General features: G+C 34.7%; 2 protein-coding genes across 2 annotated transcripts; one reads left to right on the forward strand and one right to left on the reverse strand.

The window, feature by feature from the left end:
* Window positions 1–7,803: 7,803 nt before the first annotated feature.
* LOC104897487 (shikimate kinase, chloroplastic) lies at window positions 7,804–13,848 on the reverse strand. The gene is made up of 11 exons (XM_010684369.4): window positions 13,691–13,848; window positions 13,198–13,466; window positions 10,786–10,844; window positions 10,591–10,645; window positions 10,429–10,501; window positions 10,173–10,260; window positions 9,288–9,370; window positions 9,065–9,194; window positions 8,901–8,979; window positions 8,379–8,443; window positions 7,804–8,139 (listed from the first exon to the last, which is right to left on the reverse strand). The coding sequence occupies exons 2-11, from the start codon at window positions 13,409–13,411 to the stop codon at window positions 8,104–8,106; spliced, it is 882 nt and encodes a 293-aa protein (XP_010682671.1). The 5' UTR covers window positions 13,412–13,466; window positions 13,691–13,848; the 3' UTR covers window positions 7,804–8,103.
* Window positions 13,849–15,825: 1,977 nt separating this feature from the next.
* Window positions 15,826–19,900, forward strand: LOC104897488 (hypothetical protein). Its single transcript, XM_010684371.4, has 3 exons — window positions 15,826–16,394; window positions 19,300–19,426; window positions 19,571–19,900. The coding sequence occupies exons 1-3, from the start codon at window positions 16,129–16,131 to the stop codon at window positions 19,652–19,654; spliced, it is 477 nt and encodes a 158-aa protein (XP_010682673.1). The 5' UTR covers window positions 15,826–16,128; the 3' UTR covers window positions 19,655–19,900.
* Window positions 19,901–20,459: the final 559 nt, after the last annotated feature.

Below are 20,459 nucleotides of genomic sequence, written 5' to 3' on the forward strand. Positions count from 1 at the left end.
AGGATTCATCCGGAATCCTCCCAGATTAGTCTTCTTGTTTTCTCAGGTGACGGTCCATTTGGAGATTTGATCTAATTCATTAAACTTACACCCGTTTAGTAAATTACGACTTACTATCTACCTCCACATTACTATTTTTAGCAGAAATACGTGTTATATAAAATGATTTAAAGTTGAAAATTTGAATAAGATCTCAGGTCATAATAATATTTCTTAGGAAAAATGGATGAGAATACCCCCAACTTTGGGCGGTCCGCTTTTAATACTCCCAACTATGAGTTATTTTTAAATAACCCCAACTATGGGGGTGGTACGCCTAAAATACCCTGCTTTCACCTGTGACCTGTTGTTTGGGTAAAAAAAACCCATTTCCCTCCATTTGCTTTACCTACCCCATTAATGCGTAATTTTCGAAACCCAGTTCATGAAGAACAGTTACTGTACTCCATCCATTCATCTGCTCAACAAGTTAGGAGATTTATCATCAACACACAAGTTTTGATCTTTGGGGGAAAATTCTGCCACCTAAGTCTGCCAGAGAGGTAAATTTTCATCTTTGTTCTTCAATTTTGAATTTTTCTTTTCCGTTTTAATTTGTTAAATTTAGGGTAAGTTGGTTTGTATTTGGTGTAAATTGGTTATTCCGCTTGTGTTGTTGTTGTTTATTGGAATTCTGTTGATAATATATCATTGCATTACATTAGGTACCATGAAAAAAACAATTACTGATGACACCATAGTTACTGTAATGTTTTGGCATGGTGGGACTTTTACTAAGAATAGTTTAGGAGTAACACAATATGTTGGGGGTGAAGCAAGAACATTCCCTGTAGACGCAGATGAGTTATGTTGGTTTTATTTGGAGGAATTAGCAGAGAAGTGTGGAAAGTACTCAAAGTACCTTGTACCTGGTAGTAGTACTTTTGAAGAAGGTTTGAGATGGGTTAAATTTGATGATGAAGTGAGGGTGATGATTGATCTTGTACTTAAAAGCAGATATATTGACTGCTATGTGGTCCATGTAGTTGATGTTCCTGATGTTGTGTTGTTGTTAGAGGGTGGATCACAACCCAGTGGAATGCCTAAGTCTAGTAGTGCTGGACCAGAAACTGACCCCACAAAAACCCAACAAATTAGGCCCAATAATGCAAATGATGGTTATTAAAAGGCAGCAGATGGAGAAAAGTACAGCTAAGATTTGTCCGAGGATACAAAGTAGGCTAGAAAAGGAGAAAGATGAGGCAGCAAATTGCACCCCACTGCCATCTAGTGCTACTTTATTTCAAGTAGCTCACAAAATGGACACCTTAACTGTGGATCTGGAAAAAAAATCTTGTACTTGCAGAAAATGGTATTTAAGTGGTGTTCCCTGTTGTCATGGGGTTGCTTGTATTTTCTTCCTCCACCATGAAGCTGAAGACTATGTTGATGAATGCTATAAAGGAGAAGCTTACCTGAAGATGTACTGTGGGGGAGTCAGTCCATTGACTGGAGAGAGACATTGGCCTAAAGTGGATATGCCTTTGGACCCTCCTCCCATTAAGATTGGTCCAGGCAGGCCGAGGAAGAACAGGATCAAAGATCCTCATGAAAACTCTAAGAAAAGTGGCAAATTGACTAAGCATGGAGTGGAGATGTCCTATAGTGTGTGCAAGAACAAGGGGCACAACAAAAGAACATGCCCTGACAAGGGTAAGGCAGTGGAGCCAGTACCTAAAAGCCATGTGCAGATCTAGGAAAGACATCACTCAACCAATAAACACTGCCAGTTCTGCCCTCCTCTTCAACATGAAACCACTGCACAACCATCAAGGATTGGTAAAAATGGCAGGGTGGTTGGAAAAGGAAGAAAGAAAACACTGCTCCAAAAAAAAGGGTGAGTTGATCAACATTTTTCCTTAAATAAACCTACATTAACTAACCCTAGCTAAACTAAGTATATTTGTGTCTGTGCAGATGCCACAGGGAGTTGGTGTCCTTTTTGATGGTCATGGCAACACTCTCATCAATGTGAGTTTTTGACAACTGCTTTCATTTTCATTGTATTGAGATATTATGCCACCTTAACTAACCCTAGCTGAACTGACAATTAGGCTCCTGGACAGAGTGGTGGACCAAGAGTGGTTTCCTAGATAAGAGCAACATCTGAATTAACTCAAGGAAGTCAAGCTTCAAGCACCACAACACATCTCAGTTTAGGAAGTTAAAATTGTCTTGTATCCCATGTTTTAACTTCTGTTTTTAGGTTCAAACTGACATTAGCTAAGTTGTGGTCTGGTTTTCATCTTTGTTTATGGTTGTGTATTGAACTTATGTTCTCTTAATGACATATTTGGTTATTTGTATTGCTTATTAGCTAAGTTGTGCTTTTGGTTATTTGTATTTCCTTAACACTGAAGTAGCAGAAAAGCATAAATAATTGACATAAAAGATTCTAATATAATTCATGTTGATTCTAAGATCATTCAAAAACCATTACATCATTGTCTTTGCTGTCTATTACACAAAAGGGCCAAAAGACTAGCAAGACACAAGCTTAAACTTCCTACCCCAACCAAAATTCTACCCCAACTTCACATACATTACACCTTCCTACCCCAACCAAAAAACTGCCTTCTCCTACAACTCCACATACATTACTTCAACAAGAACATAATTGCAAAAAAAACCCAAGACATGAACAAACCAAACAACAACTTCTTCTCAGTGGTGTTGGATTTCAACTCATACAGAGTTTCAGTTGTGGCAATACCCATTTCCTCAACTTCATCCACCAACTTCTCCTGCTTCATTTTCAACTTCTTTATTTTCTCTCTCAGCAAAATATTCTGATCTTCAAGTTCATGAATAAAGCCATCCCTTACAAAAATCCCATGTTGGAGTTCACCCACATCATCCACCTCATCTGCCCATTTGAAGAACCCACAGGTTACCTGCAAAATTAAACAAAAAAATAAGATTTTGCAAACCTAATTAAATACAAAAGCCACAAAATTCACATACTTACAGGCCAATAAGCACAGCCATAAAACCGTTTGCCTTTTGTTGGCCCTTCAACCCTAACAACCCTCATGGGCGCAATTTGTTGATGATAACCCACCATCTAACCACCACTTTTGGACCTTGTGGACCTAGACCTGTAAGAAGAAGAACCAGTTGTGGTGTTCGACGCCATTGAAGAACGAAGGAAGAGATGTGAGTAGAGAGATGAGGAGAGATGTGAGCAGGGAGATGAGGAGAGATGTGAGGGAAGGGGGTTTAATGGAGAAATTAACGATCAAAAATTAAATATGGACAGTTGGTCCATTAACCAGGTAATTTTAAGCATGAGTAAGGCACGTGCCTTTTTTTACCAGTTCTTCCGGTGGTAATAGGTCAGCGGAGTATTTTAGGCGTACCACCCCCATAGTTGGGGGTATTTAAAAATAACCCATAGTTGGGAGTATTAAAAGCGGACCGCCCAAAGTTGGGGGTATTCTCATCCATTTTTCCTATTTCTTATATATAAGATCAAAACTTATAAAAGTTGATCGTTGAAAAATAAAAAAAGTGCTAAAAGAATTATTCTTTATAAAAAAAAAAAAAGATTAAAACCAATTCAAACAAAATCTCATATAATTTTTGTTTCTTACAGTTCACTAAAAGTATATGGTTAATGTTAATGGATTTTAATTTTTAACCATGAGAAACATTTCTTAAAACTAATTTTCTAAAGGAAAATGTAAGATTTTCTTTTTCATGTACAAAATAGTTAGCTTATGCACAATCCTCCAGTATCCCTCTCATTTGATGAAGTCAACCCTTGTTCCAGTGAAAGCTCCATATACTAGTTTATCTTGCTCGTCTTACAGAAGAAATGTAGTATATGAAAAGGAGCCAGCTTTAACAGGGGGCAAAAATGCCAGCATACCCAGAAGAAGAGGTCAAATTACAAACTGTTGAAGGACGTTACTGTGTCATACTCATACACATATGTATGCTATCATGAATATATAATATGCTCCTTGAATTTGCATATAGAGAATCAGGTAATGAGGATCATGTGATGTGATAGTGTTTCTCTTAGCACTTCCTATTTTATTTTATCTTTAAAAGGAAAGAGACCTAGGGATGTGAACCCACGAACTGCTAGAATCGCTTTTTGAACCGTAAAAATCGACAACAAACCAGTGTGGACTAAGATTTTTCAGCCCGTGGACCAGCCCACCCAAACCGTGAATTTCACGGTCCGGTCCTAGGCCGCGAAATCTCAACCCGACCCACCAGAGCCCACGGACCAGCCCGTCCATCCCGCACCAGTGGTCATTTCTATTACACACCCTAATATTAGGATAACCTAGCTCATTCTTTCGGATGATAAGAGGGTGACCCAGGGGAAAAGATGAGCAAAAAAGCCATAGTTATTGAAGATTTTTACCCGAGTTTGCTAGCAAATTTACCCCCTAATTAGCTTCTTTTAGCACTTTCTATATTTATGGTTTGGTAACATTTAAATTTTCAAGGTGATGAGCACAATAACACATGTATGTTTGAAAATCATTCAAAATTAAAATGTACACACAAGCTCAGTAACATTATTGACCATGAAAATTGATGAAGTAACTAGATTTGGCATGTAATTGATTGCTAATGTGGAAAGTCAGCAAAAACTAAAAGATTTACACTATTTCCCATTGTTTAGCTTGTGAAAGAAAGAACCTGATGAGTACAAGCGGATTTCCAAATATTAAAATCTTGCATTTTACACAGTTTTTTCATGTAGGTTCACTCAAATTTTGCACTTTACACACAATTTTAAAGGTTCATTCAATAGGGGTGTGTTCATCACTTTACCTCAATTATTTTGAACTTATTTGCAATGAACTTGTTTAAAGTTATCAAAACTTAATTGAATTCATTTGAACTTATCTTAACCAGTATGAACTTATATATATATATTTTTTTATAAAGTATTAAAACTAATTTAAATTTACCTGAACTTAATTGAGGGTTCACCGGATCGATTACAACTTAACTGAACTAATATGAAATTATTAGACTTGATATTTTTTTATAAGGTGAAGAGAAATCCCCGTAAATCTGCCTAAATATCTGTCAATAGATTTACTAGATATTTGCAATATTTTAAAGAACAATTGAGTGCACGAGTCATGAGTTGTCATAATGAGATTATTACCCCAAATTTTATCTGTCAAAAAATTTCAAATACATTCTAGAATATAACTGGTATCTATACTTTTGTAGTTCTAAGTTCTTTGTTATATGGTTATCTTTAAACCCTCCTATTATAGAATCAAGATCCATACAAAATTCTTGCTTGAGAATTTACTCTCTTTTTTTTTTTACGAAGGAAAGAAGAACTAGCTAGGTAGGACCCTTCAACCTAATATATCCTTGCGGACAAGAAAAGAAAATTCAACATCATATGAAGGAAGAAGTAGGTAAGAGAGTGATACTCGTGAGAATTTCCTAAATATTTATTTTTCGTATTTTTGTCGGAAAATACTAAAACCAGAAATATGTGAGGATAATTAATCGATATTCATGTTCAAAATGTTGATATAATGCTAAATACTCTATAATTTACAATATTAATAGTTAAGGGCCCGTTCGGTATTACTGTGGTATTCTGTTTTTTGGTTTTTTGATTTTCAAAGTCATATGATATATGTTCTATAATGAATAAAAAATTAGTTAAATTTATTGGGAACACGATGATTTTGAAAATTGACAATTGAAAAATAAAAACCACTTTTTCTAGTTTCCAATTTTTGGTTTTTAATTTTCAAAAAAAACTGAAAACTGAAAACAAAAGATAACGAACGGGGCCTAAAATTCTGTAATTTAAGCTAAATTCTAAAGCGCGGAGACTGTATCAAAGAAAAAATAATCGTATGACAATGGATCATGAACCCGATATACCTTAGAAGAGAGTGACCAAAAGAAGAATAACTGAAATAAAAAGATGAGAAGAAGCAAATTAGTAGTCCATATTGAAGGGAACCAGGAAGGGAGAGACAGAAATATGCTTGCACATATAGTTGCTTGGTATGTGGAATACATAGACATACTTCAATTAATAAATCATTAGTACTGAAACTGAATACTGATATTGACTGATAGTGCCATAGTGGAGAAGAGAGCCCATTACTCTTACGACGACATACATACCAATGCAAATGGCCCAAATATTGGCCTTAAATTGTTATTTTGCCTGTTGTGGGAATCTCTGCTTGTATCTTCTGACTCTTTGTCCCTATCTTCCCCTCCATTCCAACTCTACCTAATATTCCTTTGGCCCTCTTTCCTTTCCTTTCATTTCCTAAATAATAGGGCCACCTCCTCACTTCTACATTTACATTATAGCTGGGGTGATTTTTAAGTAATTTGAGGACGATGAATAAAATTTTATTATAGAAAATCTCAAATTTAAATGTTAATTTACAAACAAATTTTGTGTTAGTTTCATCTTTTGCTTAACAACAAGGATCAACCTCATGAATTTTGGCGTCACGAGCATTAAAGTAGGAATCTTACTAAAGCTCTATTTATTTTACTTGATTTTTACTGATTAAAATTTTTATGTATTTGTCGAAATTGATTTTGCTGTTGCTGATTGTTAAGTGTTTTTTTTTTATGTAGTTTGATGAATTTTACATATTATAAATTAAATTTTAATGATCGGAACTTTATTTTACAAATTAGAGTTTACTTTTTCTTAATATTTTTGTATGGTATTACTATTACCAACTAAGTAAGTGTCAAACCGACCTATTTGACCATGATAACAGCAAAGCTTTAGTTGTTATGATTGAAATTGAAGTGGTATATGAGCTCAATACCTTTACAATCCGTTTGGTAGTCGTTAATAAATTTCAGTAATGGGAATGAATCTTAAGTGTAATTTTACTAGGGAAGCACCCTTATTACAATCTCCATGTGCAAGCAATCTCACCCCTAAACTTGTGTTTTGTCTCCAAGGGGAAGCAATTTTCATTACCATTCATTACCACCTACAAGGTGGTATTGGATGGGAATGAAAATTCAAGAAGGAAAATGGACACTTCAGGATAAATTAGCATTACCATGGGAATGTACAATGATATTCTTTACAAATTTACACTCAAATTCATTCTCATTACCACCATTTATAACCAACTACCAAACGGATCGTTACTCCTTTATGAAGCAGTATACTAGAAAAAGTTGGAGCTAGTATATAGCAGCCTCCTAAGTCAGGTCAATTGGAGCTTGAATAATCACTATAAGTACCCTTTTATAGTCTTATTTACTGCTTGTAATGGTCAACTATACCGAATTTAGCACCAAATAGGAGCTTACCTCAACTGTTAGAGGGTAGCTAGCAATTAGCATGTTTTGCCATTGCGACCCTTCTTGCTCATACCGATAACAATTGCTTAGTCGTCTACAAAGAAGGGGATGGAGATTCGAACTTGTAACCTATCGTTTACAACACCTCAATCTTAACCACTAGGTCAAGACATCTTTAGTCACCGAGATCCAAGTAGTTATCTTATTAACATCTAAGTGGCCATGTTTACTTGAAACCATATCATATTAATTAATGCATAAGAAGTCTTTATTGCAAGCTTGTGCACAACTCCTTATGTTCATTCTACCATTTTATAGTTGTATACTTTGTATTAAAGATAAAAAATTTCAAGATCAACCACAAGAAGGCATTACCCCACCAGACTTTTTGATCTAGTCCTCTATATTGGATTGTGCTTTACTTCAGCAAAGTTTCTGTCGAGTATGGTCCTCTTAACATGTTTATAAAAGTATTCTGAAATACACATTGATATTATTACAACAGTATTATAGAGGAACAACGAGTACAACAGCAACAATCTACAAGGTTATAATTCCAAAACTAATGTTACTATTACAACAGATCAAAACTCCAAACAGTTACAATGTACCAAGTTTAGACTACCAAAATCCCAAAAATTTATTAAGCTTGAAACAAATACCAGTTCGAGAAACACGCCATGCTGTGCTATATGACAGTACCAGATACAACCACAATCGTATATATATGTGCAAAAGAATAGTATGGTTTATGTGTCAAAGCCATCATCTTTATTCCTTAAGAAAGCTCTCAATTTGCTCAACCACCTGGAAAATTAGAATTATTAGGTGACTGGAATAAATGAAAATTATGAATTTAATAAACATCGCGAAACAGATATAAGAGAAGGCATGACACAGTAAATGACCTTTACTATTCTATTTTCTTTCATGTACTTGATCAAATAGACCAACAAGGCAACAATGATCCCTGTAATGGGTAGCTAATCTATTTCATGCATCTTTTACAAAAAATATTTGACCAATAATAACTGCAAGGAACCCACCTCCGCCGCAATACTAGCTGGACTAAGACTATCCACATTTACATGCCCTTGTTTAGATGCAATATCTGCAAGCAAAAAAAGAAGTTATATTAAGGTACAAAAGTACAAACCATTGTAGATATTGGTGGTTGTCTATGTACTAAGAAGCATATGAAGATTGAAGAATGAGGAGATTTGATGTAAAGACAAGATTTAGACCATCCCACATTCTAAGTAGAGTTGATAAAATACAGCCCAACGAGGAAAAAATCTCAGTTTGGGAAGAATTTGATGGCCCGAATTTCGGGCATATTTTTCGGGCTTCGGGAATGTTTTTTTATGCCCAAATGTAAAATTTAGCCTAATTTAGCCCAAGGCCTGACTAGCCCGACCCTTTTTTTTTGTGTGTTTGGGCACAAAGCTTAGGCCCAAAACAGGTCACTTTTTGGGAAAAGGGTCTGCATGGCACGACCCATAATCACCTCTACATTTAAGTGATCAAGGTAATATGGAAGTACAGAGAGATGCAGAGTGAGGTCATACGTTCCAACGAAACCCGAATGCTAGAATTGGCATAAGCTTCACCCCTTTCTTCTAATAGTGTGGACAAGCGTGTCAATGCCTGCACAGAGATAAGCAATAGTTTTAACAGGATTCTTACTGCGTGGCTTACATTTTCGATCAACAAAAGGAGGCAAGCAACGAACCTTGGAGTAAGCATCCCCCGATTCACCATGCAGCAGAGGACGACTGCTGGTCCCTACTGACGAAATCCTCCGTGCTAAGCATTCCAATGGAACATCTAACCAAACACTAATACCACTTCGCATATGTTTCCTGGATGAAGAAAGAAGAAGAATACTAATAATCAACAAAAACAATCATGTAGTTGTTCAAAAGATTAGTAGCAGTGAGACATGCAAATCACACCAATTGATGGGCCGTATAACAGCCCCTCCCCCAGTGGAGATAACTAATCGATGCATCATAGATAGCTCCTTCAACGCCTCAGTCTGCAAACAAACAAGTAAAATCAGCATTCTACCAAGTATTGCTAATTATGGAAAAACAACTAAGCGTTTCAAACAAAGTTCTCTTTGTACATGAGTAATTGACAAGAATACTCAAATCGTTAGAATATATAACAAGCCCCAATCTGCGACCTGCTATGACGATGTTGTGTGAATTGTTATATTGTGTAGTACTTCAATTCCTCCGTCTTGTTTTAGTTCTACCATTTGCTCTTTGCACTCTATCATATGCTTGAAATCAGAATAATCTAATACTCTATTTCATATGATGATGTCTGTGTTTCATGACTTTCTATCAGTCTCATTCAACATCCCATAGACTATGTAAAAATGATTTCTTTGATAATATATAACTAATGATCTGGTTCTCATTTTCTAATTCCTTTTTGGACTCTGACTTTTTCTTTCATTATAACACATCAGAAAATTACATATGCATGACAATAGAGTGATTGAGTGAACCTTTAGAAAGTGAGAAATAAAATAATAAAGAAGGTTGCTGGAAAAATAACAGTCATAGCTTCACAGCATTGCTATATCAGTATATCTATGTTTATTCTGCCAACTTTTTATTCTTAGAGTAGGCCAATAACTTTGAGATAGGATGCATACACACTTGGGAATGAAATCACATTTTTGAATCAGCAAGCCAGTTAACCTCCTTGCAAATAAGCTTATGTTAACCCAAATAGTTTTTAACAGTTCAACACATCCTCATACACAAATATGTAGACAAGAAGGTACAAAAGCATTGAGGTGTAGCAGATAAACTACTTTGACTCACCTCTTTTTCCCTGAAGAAGCATTCTCCGTGTTGCTTGAAGATATCTGCAACAGACGTTCCCCCCATTGTCTGCTCCACCAATAAGTCACTGAAGCATGCAGAGCAATAATTAACAATTAATAAAGCAAAGAACCTAAAATTTATATTTCAATTGTTCAAATAATTTAGTTCCAACTAAAGAACAATTGAGTAGTAGTCAAGTTTAATATAAAGCTTAAACTATAATACATCTAAAACCATCCATTTACTTCCAGACCTATCAGCAAACGAATAAGTAAGTGCATCTGACAAAACCCTGCCAATAGTTGTTTTCCCAGAGCCCATCATACCTGCATGTCAATTTAGTGATTAAAATATTTTTTTTAAAAGAGAAAACTAAATTTCATAAGTTACAATTGTATGCCAATCAGGAGCTAACCAACAAGGTATATGCAGCGTCCATCCAGAAGTTGTTCCACCTCTGCTGACTTTTTCTGCAATTATCATCGAGTTTCACTAAGATGATATATATTGTTTAAGATAAGACAATTGATTATCAAAACTTATCTTCTTAAGTCTATGTTAACAGCCTCTCGAAGGAAGTAATCTAATATTAATAGGAAAAATAACACACCTTCAAACCCAAGGACTCATCGAAAGCAGCAGGAATGCCACCAGACTTGAGCACTGAACCTGGATAAGAATACAAATTTTAAGTTATATAGCTATGTAAATAAGACAATCGTGAGAAGAAGATTCTCACAGAGATGACTATTGCCAAGAATTTAAATCCAAAAATCTCTTCAAAGTTGTATGTATCAGAGCCTTAGTTAATGTATTGGTAGTCATTGGCTCATAGGACGTTACAAACTTCTTACTATATTCTGAGCTCTCCCATGAACTCTTGAATCTTTCCACATTATCAGGAAAAGAGAGATTAAAAGGTTGAAGTGTAAAATGCAATGAAAAATAAGAAGACAGGAATTCTTAACACTTTGTTTAATTACGAGGAAGTGGAGAGAAAGGGAGGGAAGGGTTAGAGAGGGGAACTAGTTCCCTTGTTTAGATAAGCGGTGAGAGAACGAGGGATCCATTCTCCCTCCGTCTTTAATAAACATCTTCTTCAACATTGGAGTGATTAAGAAGGAATTTAGAGCTCGACCTTCCCCTTCCCCTTCCTCCTCTTTCCCTTCCCTTCCTTCCTTTCCCTTTCCATGTTGCTATCCAAAAAAAAGTAAAAAGGAAAAGAATCTAGAGAACTGAAAATCTAACTAAAGGGAAGTCTAGCAGGGGGATCAAATGAGTAAGGAAGTGTTTCACATGTCTTTTCCACGAGCATAAACTAATTGCTAGAACCTCACACTCAGTCAAAGAAGTAAGCTATTAACAAACTTCCAACACTGAAAGAATTCAGATTCCAATCCCACCAAAGAACCTATCCTTCCCTAAAAAAAAAACCTGTTCTTATGTATACCATATTACTTTGTCCTCAGACGTTTGGGCACACCAAAAGGGACTTCTGATAAGTCTGTAAACTTTATGTCGAACATTCCCTTGCATATTATGCAATTGTATAGAGTCTGATGTTTTAAGCTTTACAAGATAAGAACTTGCATCAAAATACAGTTTCAGTGCATCCCTACATGTTTCTCGTACAAATATATAATTGATCACCCTTCTCTAAATCAATATTCATCTCATTCCAGTGATTCATCCCTAAAATTTCACCAGTAATTATTCACTCTCCCTTCTAACAGCAATCACTCCTCATAAAGAAGAAAAAGTATTTGACCTTCTGCTTTTGGCATCCCAAGTTATCGACCTTTTCTAAATTTAACTTCCTTAGAATCCTGGTATAGCATTGTTAGATAGCCTGCTTTTTAACTGCTACAAGATAATGAGTACAATGGCTGCACAATAAACCGAAATACTTCAACGATTTCCATTTATAAAAAAAGATTACTTTTCTACAGTTCCAAAACATAGGCCTTCTTGCAAGAACGGTTCAATATCATCTCTCAGCTTATAGCTTCTACAAGCTGATATAATATAGACAGCATAAAAAGAAAATAATCGGCCTTGCCCAAGCTGTAACGATTGCACTTTGCCAACGCGATTTTCAGCTTATGAAGAGTCCCATGAGACCATACTTCCTACATAGAAGATCATGCAGCAATTTGAAATTTACTTAGCTCTATGTGTTACATTGTAACTAATGGTCAGCTAACTTCCTTCTAAGAAAGGGGTTATTCAGTTATCCATCATATCATAACTTGTTTCAAAATAAAACAGGCAAGCAAATTAAATGCTCCCTTGTTTTTCTACAAGTTCAATAAACAGTTTTACAGCTACTCATATCAACAAGAGAGAGAATCAGGACATAGTTTTGGTTTGCTAACTTGGAGGTCACTAAATTCTACTATAGCATCAAGAAATTCTCAACCTTACTCTTGAAAGTAAGAGACGAAAATCTTCCGGTGTGATCTTGATTCGTGACTAAGGATATAATATGATACTCCCTCCGTCTCAAATAATTTACCCCGTCTGCTTCCTCGAGGTCTTCAAAATAAACCTTTGGCCATTGATATCTTTAATTATATACTAGTATATTACCAAAACGTATAATATGTTCATATTTTGAAAATACACATTGCAACTTACATATACTTCCGCTATTTTTTTTACTTGCAACACTTTCCTAAAAAGAAAATAATTAATTACTTCCAATACTTTTTACTTTTGTTTTTCCTTTCTCTCTATCTCTCTCCAATCACATGGTCCCTCTTTTTTTTCCTCTCACCCTCTCTGCTACCCAAATTTTGTATTGGAGTTGACGAAAAAAAAGTGTTGCGAGTAAGAAAAAACGGAGGAAGTACAAAAAAAAAAAAGAATGGAGCAAATCATATGAGATTCAACCTTGTAGCATTAAAAACTGCATTAATCAAATCAATCTTCGTATCATTTCAATAACTACTACCAAAATCATATATATAATGGATCACAAGAAATAAGCTCATATCTTCCAATCAAACAGTAAAAAATTTACCTGTAGAATTCTTCAAACAACATGAAACCTTCAAAAGAACTGGTTTGTAATGAACTGAAGTTTTCTTATTTGATTGAACATTCATAAACATCTGTGTCCCTAAATTATCCTTAAATCTGTGAGAAACCGGGAAAATTGAACTGGGTTTCTTCATCATATTTGTTGTATCCCCCCATTTGTAAGGCTTAATGCTCTGGAAAATCTTAGCTTCCATAACTCCAATATCTCAAATTAATCACTTAATTTGAGATTAGACAATAACAACAATCCTGCATGACAATAACAACAATCCTGCATCAAATATATTGGTAAACAAACTATACACAATATTTTTTATGCTAATTTAGGTGTTAATTTCAAGCAATTTTTGAGCTATTCAGAAAAAAAAATAACAAACGAACAGAGATTTAACGAGTTTGTTTTTGTTCCCAGAAAAATCTAGTTGGAAATAATCGGTTGGTAGTACTAAAATAATAGAGAATAAAGAGTTTACCTGAGATAATTAATGGTAAGATGAGAGCAAAAATATTGAGGTAGATGAAAGAATTAGTAGTTGTATACTTGTATGGTGTGCTAATGTGCTTCCGTGTAATGAACGCGGAAAATTGACTTTGGAATTTCCCCACTAGTATTTTATTCCAAACAAAATGAGGTAGGTGAAGAAATTTGCAACCTATTTTGTGTTAGGTGAAGGTTATAGTCTTGGCCAAAGTTTGAGCTAAAAAGTTAATTCAAGTTGTTCAAAATTCGCCCTAAATAACAAAAATTTGGATCTGTTTGTAATCGGGCCAAAAAATGTGCCCAATTCCGAGCATTTTTCGGGTTGAACTCGCTTTGATCAACTCTAGTGGTAGGTATCGATCTCCAAAAAATGGCCTCAATGACCTATTATTTTAGATTTTAGCCTTTTAGGTGGTGTTTCTCAAAGTAGGTGTTTCCAAACATATATTCTTTTCACATTTTTTGGGCCTTTTTGGAGAAGTCTGTGGTGAGAAAAATCACTATATATTCTCGCATAAGGCCACTCAGCAAGAGGTCAAACAAGCACCAAACCACCTCCTATTTTTTCACATTTGTTGCATATTAAGCTTAAATGAGCAAAATTTTAAAATATACAAAAATAAAATGTACAAAAATATGGGAGAAATGGGTATTAATCTTGCATGGACTACTTGAGATATGAGAGAAAGTCTAGCATACTTGGATCTGTAAGTTGAAAGGCCCACGAGGCTATACAACCTTTTGAAGCAAAAGCAATAAATCGTCAATTGAGTAGAATATTATTAAAGCATAAATAATTTCATTAGAAGTTCTTTTTTCAAAAAATCAACTTAATTTGAAGTTAGATAACTTCTCGATAGTTAATCCATGATTGTTGGATTTTTCAAAAAAAATATTATTTGATCTATTGATTTTAGTGCTTCACCAAATTTACAATTCTGAATCTATTTCTGATCCCGATACAAAATCATATATTAAAATGGGTAGGGTCGTTGACTTGAAAAAATAGGACATGAATTACAATCTCTAACAATAATTAATCTAGAAACCTAAGAGGCTAAGACCATTTGCAATCTCTTTCAATGTTCAAATATCTATATGCTCTATAAAATAGTACAAGAGTATTATTCTAAAATTTTATGAAGTAAATTTTTTAAAAAGGTGCACTTTTTGAAGGTTGATCAAATAAACTATTTCGAAATATCTTTCTATGACCAAGCACTATTTAAGTCAGCCCCATTAGGCCATTACACTAGTTGAGCGTACTATGAGTCTATGATGGAAGGGTAAGGGGGAAATCCTCACCCCTAAGGTACTTCTAATGGCCTAATGAGTCTAATCCCAAAACATCATGAGTGTGATATACAAACCTTTATCACTAGACCAAACAATATTTAGTATTCAGAAATGTGCACTTCAACTTATGCAATTTGACGTAATATAACAATAACAACAAATATCAACCTACACCTCTAATTTCAATCATAAATTGTTGGCTCATTATACGACCACATAAATTCTAAGATCCACCTAATCCATAGCGTATCCTTTGTCTCAATTAGAGGTGGACATGGGTCGGACCGGCACGTGGACTAGCCCGGTCTGTCATGAACTCGCTTGAGGCCCAACCCGAACTTTGTCCGCTACGTGGGCCATGAGTCTGCCACGACCAAGAAATTTAATTTCACTCCGACCCGACCCGGCACGAGCCCGCCTATATGGCACATGGGTTGGCCGCGGGTCGAACGCCACTTCTCTTTATTTTTTATTCTAAAACTACTAAGAATCTAAAAAAACTACAGAAAATACGGGTCAGCCCGGAGGCCCGTGAGCAAAATCTGAAAATTTCAGTTCTGACCCAGCACGACCCACTCGACCCGTCGTTGCCACAATCCCATGAGCCAAGCCTGTTCACATGCTCAGCCCGACTCATGAGTCATGCCCATATCTAGTATCAACCTTTTGATTAATTTTACATTATATTTTTCACATAACACTGACTCGCTAAGCCCTATTTTTCACACACCTATTTATTCCTTACTTTTATTTTTGTTCACATTAGAACATTTTGCCAATAGTATTTGTAGAATTGTATCAACTATAATGGAAGGAAGATATCACAATATTCCAAAAATGTTTACATAATCGTTCTAGAAATTTACAACAAATACTTGTGTAGCCATATAGCCATGTAGTAAAAGAAATGGAAGATAATGACCAGCGAACAGCCGGCGCTGATAATTCATAATTGAATTGGCACAACACAACCACGTTTCCTTCCTTCCTAAATCCTAATTCATCAAAATTCCACAATCATCATCATCATAAATATAAAACTCCACTCTCAAATCTCAATTTTGATTCGCAATCAAACTCAATCAATCGAACATCAAATTCATCTCCCTCTTCCAGAATTTCAGAAGAAAAATCATGAAGAAAGATGAAGAAACAGTACTTGGAATTCCATATACAGGAGGAAATCCACCACCAGTAATGGCGTATCAACCACAACCTCCTGCGCAACCTCAACCTCAATATTTCTATGTCGGAGAAAATCCTTATCAAAGAGGAACTCTTCCTCCTAACGCCATTTTTGACGATCCTAAAGGTGTACCTATTCATCAGACTTTTTACAGAGATACTCCTGCTCCTTTTACCTGCGTTTTCTGCGCTCATTCTTCAATTACCTCCGTCAAGTTCGTCTTCTTCTTTCTTTGATTTTAGTTTTTTTTTTCTGTTTGAATTCCTATTGATTAAGCTTGGTTAGTTAATTTGATGATTTAGGTTAACTAGTGCTATTGTTTAGAATTTTTTTTCTTTGATGAACTTCATCGTAGTGTTGATTAATTACTAATATTAGCGTTCTAGTGATCATTGTTTGTCAATTTAGGGCAAAATTCGATAGTTAAGGGAAAATTGTGGTGTTTATTGACGTCCATGATCAATTTTGGAGCTTGATTAGTTCTTTTAGGTTTTTTCTGCTTTATTTTCTGTTTATATTTCTATTGATTGAGCTTGATTAGTTGATTTGATGATTTAGGTCAACTACTGCTATTGTTTAGATTCCATTTTTTTTATGAACTTCATCTTAGTGTTGATTAATTACTAATTTTAGCGTTCTAGTGATCATAGTTTGAAAATTTACGGCAAAATTTGCCAGTTAGGGGAAAATTGTGGTGTTTATTGACGTCAATGATCAATTTGGAGCTTGATTAGTTTTCTTTATAGGTTTTTTCTGCTTTTTTTTCTGTTTAAATTTCTATTGATTAAGCTTGATTAGTTAATTTGATGATTTAGGTTAACTAGTGCTATTGTTTAGAAATCATTTTTTGATTAACTATATCTTAGTGGTAATTAATTACCAATTTTAGCGTTCTAGTGATCATTGTTTGTCAATTTAGGGCAAAATTCGTTAGTTAAGGGAAAAAATTGTGGTGTTTATGAACGCCGATGATCAATTTGGAGCTTGATTAGGTTATTTTTTGTAGGTTTTTTCTGCTTTTTTTCTCTGTTTAAATTTCTATTGATTAAGCTTGATTAGTTAATTTGACTATTTAGGTCAACTAGTGCTATTGTTTAGATTTTTATTTTTATTTTTATGAAGTTCATCTTAGTGTTGATTAATTACTAATTTTAGCATTCTAGTGATCATTGCTTGTCAATTTAGGGCAAAAGTTCGTTAGTTAAGGGAAAATTGTGGTGTTTATTGACGTCAATGATCGATTTGGAGCTTCATTAGTTTTTTTTTTAAAAGGTTTTTTCTTCTTTTTTTGTGTTTATATTTCTATTTATTAAGCTTGATTAGTTGATTCGATGATTTAGGTCAACTAGTGCTATTGTTTAGATTTCATTTTTTCATGAACTTCATCTTAGTGGTAATTAATTACTAATTTTAGCTTTCTAGTGATCGTTGTTTGTCAATTTAGGGCAAAAATTTGTCAGTTAAGGGAAAAATTGTGGTGTTTATTGACGTCGATGATCAATTTGGAGCAGAATGATGATCGTAATAGAAAGAGTGTGATAAAAGGAGTAGTAGTTTATAATCTTAAAAGAAGAAAAGGATTGAAGCCTGAAACATTGTTATTTTACTCAATCTCTGATAAGCATATAATTGTATTTTTGAAGAATTGAATTTTTGGAAGAATTGTGCGTATAAAAAAAGGCCTAAAACTGAACCCTAGCTAGTATGGTTATTGATTAGTTGATTTGCCGAGTTAAGTTTTAAAGGATGTAATTGAATTGTTTCCATCAAGTGGAATTATATGCTATCTTTCTTCTTAATTTAGGTCAACTAGTGCTATTGTTCATAAAACATATCTTCGTGAACTATATCTTAGTACTTCTATTAATTAATTGCTAATTTTAGCCTTTTAGTGATCATTGTTTGTCTATTAAGGGCAAAAATTCGTCGGTTCAGGGAATTTTTTTTGATGTTTATTAACGCCGATGATCAATTCGGAGCAGGATGATGATTGCAATAGAAAGAATGTGATAAAAGGAGTACTAGGTTATAATCTTAAAAGAAGAAAAAGATTGAAGGCTGAAACATTGTTATTTTACTCAATCTCTTATTAGATTGAATTGAATTTTTCGAAGAATTGTGCATATAAAACAATGCCTAAAACTGAATCCTAGCTACTAAGGTTATTGATTAGTTAATTTGCTGATTTAGGTTTTGGAGGATGTAATTGAATTGTTTCCATCAAGTGGAATTATATGCTATCTTTCTTCTTGATTTAGGTCAACTAGTGCTTTTGTTCAGAAAACATATCTTCGTGAACTACATCTTAGTACTTCTAGTAATTAATTGCTAATTTTTGCCTTTTAGTGATCATTGTTTGTCATAAGGGCAAAATTTGTTGGTTAAGGGAATTTTTTTGATGTTTATTAACGCCGATGATCAATTCGGATCAGAATGATGATCGCAATAGAAAGAATGTGATAAAAGGAGTAGTAGGTTATAATCTTAAAAGAAGAAAAAGATTGAAGGCTGAAAACATTGCTATTTTACTCAATCTCTGATAAGCATGGAATTGTATTATTGAAGAATTGTGATTTGTGCATATAAAACGATGCCGATTTAATCATGGACGAAGTGAACCACTGAACCGTAGCTAGTATGATTATTGATATTTTGAGTAAACACGAAATGGTAACTATAAATGAGTGAATGCGCAAAGACACAAATTTTTGTAATTCTTAGATGCCAATATAAATTTGACTCTGTGTTAGTTGCTATTAATTGTATGATGGTTTTCTAAAACAGAAACGTTGGTGGAATAAATTTCATTAATGTCTTTTCACATGGCCGTAGGATAGCATGAGGTTCGATCCCATGACCTATGTCATGGAAGAGAATTTAGCTACCTGTTGAGCTACCCCTCAACCTCATCTTACCACATGACGTGATATATGTTTCATGTTTTGTTTTGGATATAATATATATAATATCGATCTCAACCATATAAGGATACAAGTTAATAACTCCTTTTTCTTTCTTCCTTTGGTACTTATTATTAGTTGATCGTAGTATCTTCAATGTTTTACTGGCTATTAATCTAAAGAGTCCTCATACTTTACTAATTTGGAGATGGAATCCAGGTCTAAACCTAGTCTTGCGGCAGTTATTGGTTGCATGATACCGATGATGTTAGGATTTTGCTTCCTTTGCCCTTCTATGGATTGTCTCTGGCATAAGTATCACTACTGTCCCAGATGTGGAGAAAAGGTACCAGAATCACTTAGCCCTTTATTTTGACATTCTTTTTTTTTTTTTTTTTTTTGTTTCTAGACTTCTGGTGCTTCTCTACTGTCATACTATTGATATGATGTGGAGTTTATTTAATAATATTGCTTATCTTCCTAAATATAGGTTGCTGACTTCGAGAAATCAGATCCCTGCGCTGTGATGGATCCTCCATTCTGGGTAGAGAGGAGTTTTGCATTAACCAGCTGAACCTGATATGCGGAATGGTTAGTTTGTCTGCTGTTATGCCTTGTTTCTCACTCCTCTTGCACTAGTCTATGTCATCTATGATCTATAGGATGCTCAAATTAATACATGAGTGAGTTTGAGGTTTGTGAATAACTAAAGATGTCATCTGTTGTGCATTGTAATTGTACTAGTGTTACCTTTTTTTAGTGTATACAAAGTGGTCTTGTTATGAAGGATCTTACTTATTCCAGTGATGATTTTTGAACAGATGTTGTGTATACTTTAATAGTGATTGGGATACTTACTGTGTGTTTGGATATAGAAACTGGGAGGGGAAGGGAGGGATTTCTTTTCCATTGGATATAACATGGAAGTATAGAGAGGAAGGAAATTGAAACTCTTGACAACCAAATGTTTGGAATGTTGGAAAGATTTGGAAGAAAAAGGTAACTCTTTCCTCTCCTTCCATCTTCTTCCCTCCCTTACATTTCCTTCTATGATTGCTATCCAAACAAAGTATTGGCAATTTTGATGCCAAAGGCGCTCGCAGAATTGTGGAAAGAAAGAGGGTCAAAAGCAATACTGTCATTATCATGTCACTGAACTGTTAATGCTTCTAGGCTGGCATAATAGCTTGTTGCAGGAGGAGTGAATGGCTGAGAAGGTGGTTTCTAATTTTTTAGTGTTTTATGCATTTGAGAGTACATATTGATTACAACAAATGCATCTAGAATGACACTCCCTCCCCCTTAAATCAGTCAATACATTCACTTAGGCACAATATGCAAGTGAAGTGAAAAACGATCAAGATAATGTAGAGAAAAAA

This window comes from Beta vulgaris, chromosome 6 (assembly GCF_026745355.1).
Source record: "Beta vulgaris subsp. vulgaris cultivar EL10 chromosome 6, EL10.2, whole genome shotgun sequence".
Classification (NCBI taxonomy): Eukaryota; Viridiplantae; Streptophyta; class Magnoliopsida; order Caryophyllales; family Amaranthaceae; genus Beta; species Beta vulgaris.

Excerpts from the sequence above, each read along its gene's own strand:
- LOC104897487 (XM_010684369.4), bottom strand. The coding sequence starts at position 13,411 with ATGGAAGCTAAGATTTTCCAGAGCATTAAGCCTTACAAATGGGGGGAT. Across the intron at positions 9,371-10,172 it reads GCTTCTTCAGGGAAAAAGAG|ACTGAGGCGTTGAAGGAGCT; the intron begins GTGAGTCAAAGT and ends GTTTGTTTGCAG. Across the intron at positions 8,980-9,064 it reads CGGGGGATGCTTACTCCAAG|GCATTGACACGCTTGTCCAC; the intron begins GTTCGTTGCTTG and ends ATCTCTGTGCAG.
- LOC104897488 (XM_010684371.4), top strand. The coding sequence starts at position 16,129 with ATGAAGAAAGATGAAGAAACAGTACTTGGAATTCCATATACAGGAGGA. Across the intron at positions 16,395-19,299 it reads TCTTCAATTACCTCCGTCAA|GTCTAAACCTAGTCTTGCGG; the intron begins GTTCGTCTTCTT and ends GATGGAATCCAG. Across the intron at positions 19,427-19,570 it reads GTCCCAGATGTGGAGAAAAG|GTTGCTGACTTCGAGAAATC; the intron begins GTACCAGAATCA and ends TCCTAAATATAG.